This window comes from Scatophagus argus, chromosome 22 (assembly GCF_020382885.2).
Source record: "Scatophagus argus isolate fScaArg1 chromosome 22, fScaArg1.pri, whole genome shotgun sequence".
Taxonomy (NCBI): domain Eukaryota; kingdom Metazoa; phylum Chordata; class Actinopteri; family Scatophagidae; genus Scatophagus; species Scatophagus argus.
This window is the reverse complement of record NC_058514.1, coordinates 10,885,174-10,895,080: the sequence shown is the minus strand read 5'-3', so window position 1 is coordinate 10,895,080 and position 9,907 is coordinate 10,885,174. Positions and strand designations below refer to the sequence as shown.

The 9,907-nt window shown below is 42.2% G+C and overlaps 1 protein-coding gene across 2 annotated transcripts; it reads right to left on the bottom strand.

The window, feature by feature from the left end:
• Nucleotides 1-1,472: 1,472 nt before the first annotated feature.
• On the bottom strand, nucleotides 1,473-8,712 carry wnt7ba (wingless-type MMTV integration site family, member 7Ba). Of its 2 annotated transcripts, none has more exons than XM_046379118.1 (4): nucleotides 8,179-8,712; nucleotides 6,869-7,095; nucleotides 3,467-3,741; nucleotides 1,473-2,429 (listed from the first exon to the last, which is right to left on the bottom strand). In XM_046379118.1, the coding sequence occupies exons 1-4, from the start codon at nucleotides 8,259-8,261 to the stop codon at nucleotides 1,950-1,952; spliced, it is 1,065 nt and encodes a 354-aa protein (XP_046235074.1). In that variant the 5' UTR covers nucleotides 8,262-8,712; the 3' UTR covers nucleotides 1,473-1,949. The 2 variants fall into 2 exon arrangements, with proteins under 2 accessions (XP_046235074.1, XP_046235073.1); XM_046379117.1 differs by having other exon boundaries at nucleotides 8,169-8,708.
• Nucleotides 8,713-9,907: the final 1,195 nt, after the last annotated feature.

The window sequence follows — 9,907 nt, the reverse complement described above, 5'->3', positions numbered from 1 at the left end:
TTGGCCTTCATCAAAAAAAACAAAAAAGACACTTTGTCAGGGTGTGAAGAATACGCTTGAGTCAAATAATATGTTTATGCAATGCCTAATAAACTATTGTGTGTGAAACATCTTTTTGTAATGATTTTAATAAGGCCTATAAAGACCACATGTGACATAAAACTCAAGAGGCTTAAAAAAGAATGCTCCAATTTTATTGGTAAAATAGAAAAAAAAAATACAACTGCCCACATTTGTAAGTGATGCAGACTTTTATTTTGCCACAGAACAAATAAAGAAACTTATATTAGCTGTATTTGAACTATGATTTTAGGATGCATTGAGTTGTTCGTTCATACTGCAAGGACTATGAAGAGAACTGAAAACGCAGAAATCTCTCCGATTGAAAGCTGCACAACTAGTCAGTCCAATGTGGTATCCTTGCGTTTAATCAAATGCTTAACAGTGGTTTCCATAAAAAGTACTTGTCTTTCCAACACTTTTAAATCACTCAGCATTTATGAGCTATGCTAAACTGTGAAGGATGCTATCAAGTTGGACAATCTGGGCTAACGTGGAGTATTTACAATTTAGGAACTTTGATCCAAAGACATAAATTCCAAATAATTTATACCTCTCAAATCCGAAAACAACGACATTAGAAAACACTGGTAAATAGTGACTTTCTTTTCCATCTATAAATGACATAAAGTGCCACGTTCCTCATATAAAAATATACTCTTCAAATTGTTTTGTAAGTTACATAACGCCTAAATAAACATTTCTGAATACATTAAGGGTGCTGTCCAAAAATAGCTCTGAGGCCTTTGATCCTCTCATACCCCCTTCTGTGTGGTTAGGGCACATGCCATCCACCCAGGCAGGCCTAAACCGCGCTGGAAGGCCTTGTGTAAGCAGAGGCCATCATGTGGAATTCCACGTCTCTGCCGTTCATGGGAATGTTGAATGTATCTGAACCTGATTGCACCTCTATGGAGTTCCAGTGAGGCTTACATGCTTTTCTCCAAAGTCAAGAGCCCTCCAAAAACAAAACAATGAGCACGGTCAGGATGGAAAGTGCCGTTCAGACAGACAAGTTGGATGCTTTAAATAGTTTGGGAATATTTTCTGCCTCTTTGGCTCTTGGAGTAACAAAGGATCTCTGGGCTCGGTTGGGGGAGAGAGGGATTTTGTCCATGAGAGAGGTGTGAGCACAGCACTCAATAGCACAACTCCTCAAATTACTGATATCCAGTGAAAAAGAGAAATGTGAGCGCAACAGAAAAATAACTAATCTCTAGACAACTGATAATGGGTAAAAAAAAAAAAAAAAGAAGGGTGAAATAACCAAAGATTTTGCTGTTAGGCAGCTGTAAATGTGACAAAAGAAATCAGTTACTTCCAACTTGAAATGTATCAGTAGCAATTGAAGATCATAAAAGAGGAAAAATGTCAAATCCATCCTATGTGTAAGACTTTAGGTTTGAAAGATGTTTTACATAAATAATTTTGCTTTATTTTCAGTGTTCAAACAGAATACAGTGTGAGCGTACAGTTAAAATTATTCCGTAGCTGTCTTCAGGAGTCTCTTCTCCCGTGACAGTCTGAGGCTTTTCGCTGTCGTAGAATTTCGAGTTAGCGTGTGGCAAAACTCTTCTCAAGATCCGACAGTCGTCTTTATTGTTTTCCCTCTCGTGCGTGACATCTGTAAATGACATCTTTGCAAGACGTTGTCTTGTGTTTCTCTTATTTTTACATCACTCGTGTCATGTTTTTTTTCCCCAATGCTTTCCAACCCTCATGTCTGTTTATCCTTTCTTTAAAGAATTCCAAAATAGGATGTAAAAATGTGCAAATTGTTGAATAAATACTTCCAGGTCCTTCACTTCAAATTCCACTTTGTAATCACTTTTTTTATGTTCAGCCATTGTCCGTTTTCCCCAGACCCCGGTGCCCCACATCCTCATTTCCTACTTGCAGGTGAAAACTTCTGATTTCTCACTGCAGGTGTTGCACTTGACGAAACAGCACCAGTGGAACTTGCAGTTGCACTGCCAGATGCGGGTGTAGTGGTGCGTGTTGTAGCCCCGACCGCAGCACATTACATTACAACTGTCTGTGTGGGTCGAGGTGCCGTTGCACAGCCTGCCCCGAGTTCCTGTGCTTCCTGTGGCCGTGTCCTCTTCGCAGTAGTTGGGCGAACGCTCCAGGTACACCAGGTCTGTGTCCGTGGGCTTTTGGTAGCCTCTGGCCTCTTTGAGCCGTAGAAAGGACGGCTGGCGGAGCCGCGAGGCCCGGACTGGCTCTACTTGAACGGCGTCACTGTATCGTTCCTTCAGAAGGTAACCAATCTCTCTGAACTTGGGCAGGGTGATCCAGCAGGTCTTAGTGGTGCAGGAACCAGACACACCGTGACATTTGCACTCCAGCTTCATCCTCTCCTCTAGGATCTGATCGTGTAGAGAGTAGAAATTAATAAATAACTAAATAACTGAAAATGCCTTCTGCAAGATAATGCAGGTCCTGGGCTTGAATATTAAATAGCATGGCAATCGGATACCCATCAAACCCCCCCTCCCCCTCCCTTTTTTTTAGCGTGGCTTGTGAATACTTCAACTTTCAACACACCATCCAGCATGCCAACTTTATGTCAAAAACCTGCGGAAAATAACTGTAGTCTCCAATAAACTTTACCTTTCTTCAGACCACATAATGGTGTGAGAGCTCGAAAAAACTAACCAGAGCTGTTGTGGAACTGTACACTATAGAATTACATTGTGGTTTGAGCCAGATTTATACAAATATTCTTAGATGACAAAAATTGACAGGTGACTGTTTGCCCTTGTGACTGAGCTCGGTGACCTCATTTTTATCACAGAAATATTTTGATTGTGAGACAGTGTGATTTTTGAGTGACTGAGCTCATAATCAGAACATTATAACTTGTTTATCCTGGACAAATCAATGACTCTGTCTTCCCCTTCATGGCTTTCACATTCGGGGGTGGGGGTATTGCTCTCGACTTTGGTGTGTGCGGTGGTGCAGAAGTGTGGTCTTTGGTGGAGGAAGAGGCAGAGACTTGCAATAATATCCTTTATCCTCACTTAATGTGTAGTAATTCAGTGAATGGAGTGTGGTATTGTGGCACTGTTCCATTTTGGATGCTGTATCTGCCAAGTTTTGCATTTCTGTTGCACATGCACTTTCTTACTTGTACTCCAGTGTACAGGAGCTTCTTTTTTTTTTTTTAAATGAAAATAATTTCTGCACTTGTACAGTTTAGGACTGATACATTTCTAGATTTATTTATAGAATACATTTACATTTATAGAAACTGATGCAAATACACGGTAAATAAATCAAACTTCTTTGCCAGTTTTGCCATTTTCCTGTTTTTGCCTAATCTGTAACGCGGTCATACTAAGGTGTGGTGTTGCATGATGTTTTATGCGTTCGTCCATAGTCTTGTCAGATTGACTCTACTTACCTTTCGCCCTGCCTCATTGTTGTGTAGATTCATCAGCCGCCGAGCGTTTTTCTTTATCTCACGGGCGTCTACAAAGCGTCGCGAGAACTCCACTCCGTACTTAACATCAGCCGAACAGCCTCCCCACTTCCAGCCCTCCTCTTGGTAGTCATGGTAGCCCTGCTTCTCGCGGTCACAGCCGCACTGACTGAGGTTGCCCTGGCTACAAGCTGTGGTCACTGCGTGGGCAACTCCTGCTGCGGTGATGGCATAAGTGAATGCGGCCTCCCTGCTGCCTGAAGAGAGGGAAAAAAAAAAAGCAGAATCTGAATAAATTTGAATTGGAGTGAAAAGTAGTGGAAAGTAACATGATACGAATACTCTCATTATCTCAAATGAGTAGACATTCTAAAGTCAGTAAGCATGAATGTCAGAGTTACGTTCTGTTACGGTACAAGTAGCAGGCTTTTTGCTTGGTTTGACCTTCCGATGTAAAAAAAAAAAAAAAAAAAAATGTTCTTATTACAGGAACACAGATTTTATACATGAATCGCAGCTTACTTGTCATGAAGTTGTATAACATCTAGGGATCGACAAATTGGGCATTTTTTGAGGCCAACACGATACCAATTATTAGTAAAATTGACACCGCTATATATTTGCAGTATAAATAAAATCTTAGTGAGAAATCTTAGTTAGAATAATCACTGAGGGAAAGTCACCAAATTCAGTTTACTCGAGTACTTTATTTAAGTGCACCCAGAAGAGGTCTAATCAGGGGAAATGAGTTAAAACATGTGTGACTGGGTGATCTGCTGCATGTCATGCATCTCCCTCTCTCTCTCCACTTGTCTGCCTCTTCACCAGGAACAATGTTCTCCAACTTATTGAAGTGCAGTACTGAGTGTGTTGAAGTAATCTTATTTCTCTCTTTATTTATAAATCTCAATCAACAGCACTTCAGTAGGAGAGCGTCTTTCCAGCCATACTCTAATTTTCCGTACTTCTTGAGGCAAATTAATGAGCCAGTTATCAGGAGGTGACTTTGAGGAACATCAGTGTAACAAGTATTATAATTAATATTTTAATATAATCATAATTAATCACTGAGTTTTCTTTCTACCTCGTTTGCTACCTCAGTCACTGTTAGAACAGTTATCAGCATAGTGAAGAAAACACAAGTGACATCTACTGGCTAACTACAGGAGCCTTTTCTTCGGGATCGGCACTCGTGGAGTTGCTACTTCTTAATGTTTTTCATCAATGGAATTTCTCACGCGGATTAAGTGTCACTCTGTGTCTGTCTTAGGCGGTCCACATTATTATAGAAAATGATACCGTTGTGTTGCATGTTGAAATAATCTGTGGCCAGGCTTAACTGAGATGTGCCCATTTCCAAGCTTTTGTGTGTCACCATTTGAACTTGAAAATAAACACATTTATATTTATGGCGTGGAGGGGAAAATGAATTTATTGGCACCACAGTTAGTAAGAGGATATCTTCACTTTCCAATCAGGGTAATGCTGACCCTTTTGTTCTTTTCAACAGCCCAGAGTATTAATGCATGGCGTCTCTGGTAGAGGCGATTCTAATGGCTCCCTTCCAACCTGACAAATTCACTCGCAGAAACCATCGGGCCTGCGGTTCCCCCCGGTCCATAACTCATAACAAACTCTGAAGTCTTCTCTCATCAGGCTAAATCCATGACCCATTCAGATATATTGTATGGTGAGCATTTCTCAAGGCATCAGGCGCATGCAATAGCCAAACAGCCATCTCCTTGCACTGTGATTTGTTTTGATTGTACAGCAGTGCATGCAGGGTTCCATTGTTGCCATCCAGCTGCTGGAGCTGATTTCAGTTAGTGGTTAGCATGAATCTCCCTGGTCTTTCTCAATGCTTAATGAGTTCACAGGAACGGTAGGTCAGTCAAGTGAAGTGGTGGATGGTACATTAGCGACGCAAGAGGGGGTATGGCCCTTGCTTGCATTTCCATTTTTGTACAGAAGGAAACCAATCTTGCTGAAAATTCATCAAGATGAAAGGAAATCTGACATGCTCAACATTTATGTCTCCACATTTATTAACAGTCTTAATTAGTTTTTATACAGATGATCTAACAAGATTTAGTCTTCCATAAAGTTCTGATTTGGTGAAACTGTCCACATGGGGAAAGCATGAGGATCAAAATTGGGTCCAAAGTGTCTCTTCGAGCTCGTTCACCCACCACAAGAGAAAAGAGACATTTCCTCTGACAAAAGAAATAAAGGGATCCAGACGTCTGTCTGCCTGTCTCCCGTGTAGAAGAAAGTGATTGCTCCCAGGGCTGCTAGATTAAACATGGATCCAAACCCACAGCAAGACCGCAACAAAACATTTCGGACTGAAACACAATTTATATAAGAGGTTCACATTAGGAGCAAACAGGCTTCTGTGAGAAATAAAACGGGGAAGAATGTTGACTACAACCGGGGAGATGTGTTAGTTCGTACAGATAGTATAGTTTTGATATTGATGGCACACCCAGATGGGCATTAAACATAAGGAAGTCTTTATGACTGCTTTGCTATGTCGCTGTGTTTTGCATTCACAGTGATGTCACACACATAAATTAAAGATCAAATCTCCACTGGGGGACACTAACAAGGTATTTGAATTGCAGTCTTTTTGTGTTTGTGTCTAACCAAAGCAGAGAATCCATTGTGGTTCCTGCTTGTGGTGTTCCAAAAATGCTTTCATTAAAGTTTCGCCACCCATCTTGAAGTCTGTTTCATGCCACTTAGTCGAGGTATGCTGCGGCTTTTTCTCATGCCACTGACAACAGTTACAGGAGGTTCTAGGGCAGTACAACAAGAAGGAGAAGGCAGGCTGATGTCAAACCGCAGTGCTGAACTTTGTTCATCCACACATACTGTGGCACAGTCCTTTCAACTTCAAGGATCAGAAGATCAGACAGCACAGCTCAGTTTGCTTTAGCATAGGCCAGTTAACATACCTGACGACACGTGTCGACAGATTAAAGTCTCCCTGATCACACATCAGTGCACAGCCGTGCATCAAGGCTCAGATTGCCTCTTGTCTAAATTCAGTTAGATTGGTTTAGTTGTGAAAATGTTGATACATACAGTCCAGGGATTCACTTTAGCTACTGTGGCCCTCTGGCTCAGGGGTTTCAACCAAGAGCGACAGTGTTCCCAGCTTGACTCCAGCCGAGAACCCTTGCACATGTCATTTCCTGTAAGTCATGTACTGTACTGAAATCTACTACTGCTAACGGCATAAAATAGGAAGAAATAAACTAGGAAAGTTAGAAGAACCCCATTCAAGACTCCCGTCCTCTGGGCAACTTTCTTCCCCTCACTCATCCTGCTGCAACTATATTTAAAACTCCAATGGAAAACTAAAGTTTCAGACAGACTGACCTACTCTCAGCTCTTGTCCGAAGACGGTCCTCTCGCCCAGGGCCGAGCAGTTCCACCGACCGTAGCGGAACTGGTACTGACACTCGTTGATGCCAAGCTGGGCGCCTTCGCCAATGACGATGATGGCGTCAGGGCGACTCTGGCAGAGGGCTCTCTGACGAGGAGCCAGTCCTGGGATCTTGTTGCAGATGATGTTAGCACCTAGAGCTACCACAGAGGACAGCGCCCTGGGCACAGTGAAACAGGGATTAATGAGAGGGACTTTGAAGACAGATGGAGACAGTTTTAGGGGAAAAAGGTGATAAGGTGTGTTTCAGAATAGTTAGAACATTTTTGCTAAACTTCTCATCACAGTTTATAGATTTAAAACAAAATGAGAGGATTAAAACTAAGTCCATCCCTAGTCCACATGACATCATGCGTAATCTAATAGACCACCATGAAGACATGGAAGAGAACAATAGTTAAGTGTAGGACTGGATCTAAATCCAGTCCCTTTCTGTTGCTCCTTTCTGTGTTACAGAAAACATGAACCGCCACAGCTATTTTCAGTTTCAGGACCTGCCCATGTTATGAATGAGAGGCATGCATGGTGCAGCAATCATCCTCTTTGAGAGGGGCCTGGGTCTCTTAATGCCAGAAGAAAGAGCTCATTACACCTACGGACAGAGCATGAAGTAGTACAGTATGACTGTTTTCCATTATGCTGCTTTCCAGTTATGGCCCTTGTCTGACGAGGTGCTCCAATGACAAAGTGGTTCTGCTGTAATGTGTAAATCCACGAGAGCAGGTTCTCTCATCAGCTGCGCTCATAGTGGAACATGTAAGAATCACGTAGATTAAATACTGGCTTCGTTCCCTCAAGCCTTCGTTGACTATTTATTACTAGTCGATTTATGACAGAACGTTAGTTTCAAATGACAGATGTTATGGGAATAAGATCAGCTGCTATTGTTTCGTGCAAGTCAGTCTTTGATTTCATAGTAGACTCAGATGATTAATCGACAAGGCTTCTACATTTTTTGCTTGACTGGATATTCCAAGTTACTTTTTTCAGTTCCAAAATGCCCTTCCACAATAGTACAAAATGTAACCACAAGAAATATTTAAAAAATACAGCAACATATGTTAAGCGCATATCCCCGTCCTAATAAAACACCTGCGACAAACAGCCAGTGATTTCAAGGTGCGAGCTAACTTGATTACGAAATCGCCCGGTGCGTAGCTGTGCGCAGCTGTGCTCTGTCAAATCAAGCCAACATGTGTCAGAATTAAGCAAGTGCAGTGATAAGAAACCTACAGGTAGCTACCGCTGGTGAGGATGAGGAAGATCTGCGGGTAGTAGACGGACAGCAGCGCACTGCGAGACGAGATGATGAGCATGGTTGCGCATTGAACACAACTGGTTCTGCTCTCTTGCGGTTTGAAAAGAAGAAGATTTTTTTCAAAAAAAAAAGTGCGGGTGAACAAGTATATCCTTTTATCTGAGGTCCCAGGAGATATGAAAAAGAAAAAACAAAAACGCAGGAGCGTCGTCTGTTGAGACGTGGTCGTCTTCAGCTAGTGGAGCCGTGGCGCGCTTCGGCAGCTCCAAGCTTCGCTGTCCATGTGTCGGAGATGACAGGCTGCATCCCACGGCCGAAGTGCGCTCCGCCACCTGGACTGATAGAGGACGGGTGGGAAAGAGAGAGAGAGAGAGAGAGAGGGAGAGGGAGGGAGGGAGGAGGGGGCAGATGGGGATCCGGATGTACAATACGTGCCGCTCAAGTCTCCGAAAGTGAGACTGTCGTGGCATTGGAAGGGAGGGAGACAGTGGCCTCTCCCGGTGCATCAGCCCATGAGATGAGCCCCGCACCCCGCATCCCACCGTATGCCCACCCCGGACACACCTCCTGCTCCATCCGTCCATCCATCCATCCATCCATTTCTCTCACTCTTATAGCCGTATCGTTAATATTCGCATTTACATTTGGGGTTTTTGCTGTTACTCACTAAAAGTTCAGGCCTATTTCAGCTGTTAGTGATGCGCTGTCAGCTGTGGGGGCAAACCTGTGACCTTCTGGGCACAGTTAATGCCACCATGCCAAGTAAAACTCAACTTCAGTCATTTTTACATTAATATAACAATGGAAAGCCCCTCTTTTCCCCTGTCATCCATAATGAATTCACATCATCATCCTTGTCTCTGAGTAAATGAATGTCAGTGACACATTAAATAACTACACTTAGCTTATTTAGCACATTGCTCCTATATATAATTGCTGCAGATTTGTACTTTAATATTAGTATAAAAATAACATAAAACTGTGTTTTTCTTGAGGGACTTCTTTGGAAGATAACAAATAATTTGTTAAAAAGGGCGTGAAAATGTAGTCTGACTCGAGGAAGACCAAACTAGACCTGAAATGATCAGCTGGTTAATTCATTTGTTGTCATTTATTAATTTATCCACTGATTAACATTAGATGTGGTCATTTGATGCTTTTCTCGATCTTATTTGGATTTTGTTGGGTTTTGGACTGTTTGATAAGTCTCATTGGGGTTTGGGAAATTATTATTAGCATTTTGGACATTTTATAGACAAAATGATTGAAATGATAATCAGCAATAGATCTATAATCTTATGGTTGTTACAGAGCAGATAAAGAGGACTATAGAAGGGATAAACTTCTACGTATGCAAGATTTTTGAGTTTTTCCACCTCATGTTATGCTTTCCTAATCTCTACCTTTTTTTTCTATGGGGTTGAACTGATAAAGTTTCTCTCACTGGCTCTTCAGCGCAACAGATGCTTGCTGAAATTCTTCAGACAGACAGTTGACGAGACTCTTCCAGCTCACATGTTCAGTTGGTGCATCACCAACAATACGCCCTCGTGTGGTGGCATGGAGCAAACGTCATCACCCCAAAGCATGTGTGTGCACAGCAGGCGGTGTAGTACATGTAAGCAACAAATTCAACTTTTTCATTCACAAAGCAGAATTGTTGCGAAATGTGTTTGAGACTGTTTTGCCTTTTGGAAAAGCAGGAAGTTTATGA

Excerpts from the sequence above, each read along its gene's own strand:
- wnt7ba (XM_046379118.1), bottom strand. The coding sequence starts at position 8,261 with ATGCGCAACCATGCTCATCATCTCGTCTCGCAGTGCGCTGCTGTCCGT. Across the intron at positions 7,096-8,178 it reads CTTCCTCATCCTCACCAGCG|GGCGCTGTCCTCTGTGGTAG; the intron begins GTAGCTACCTGT and ends CACTGTGCCCAG. Across the intron at positions 3,742-6,868 it reads CGGACAAGAGCTGAGAGTAG|GCAGCAGGGAGGCCGCATTC; the intron begins GTCAGTCTGTCT and ends CCCTCTCTTCAG.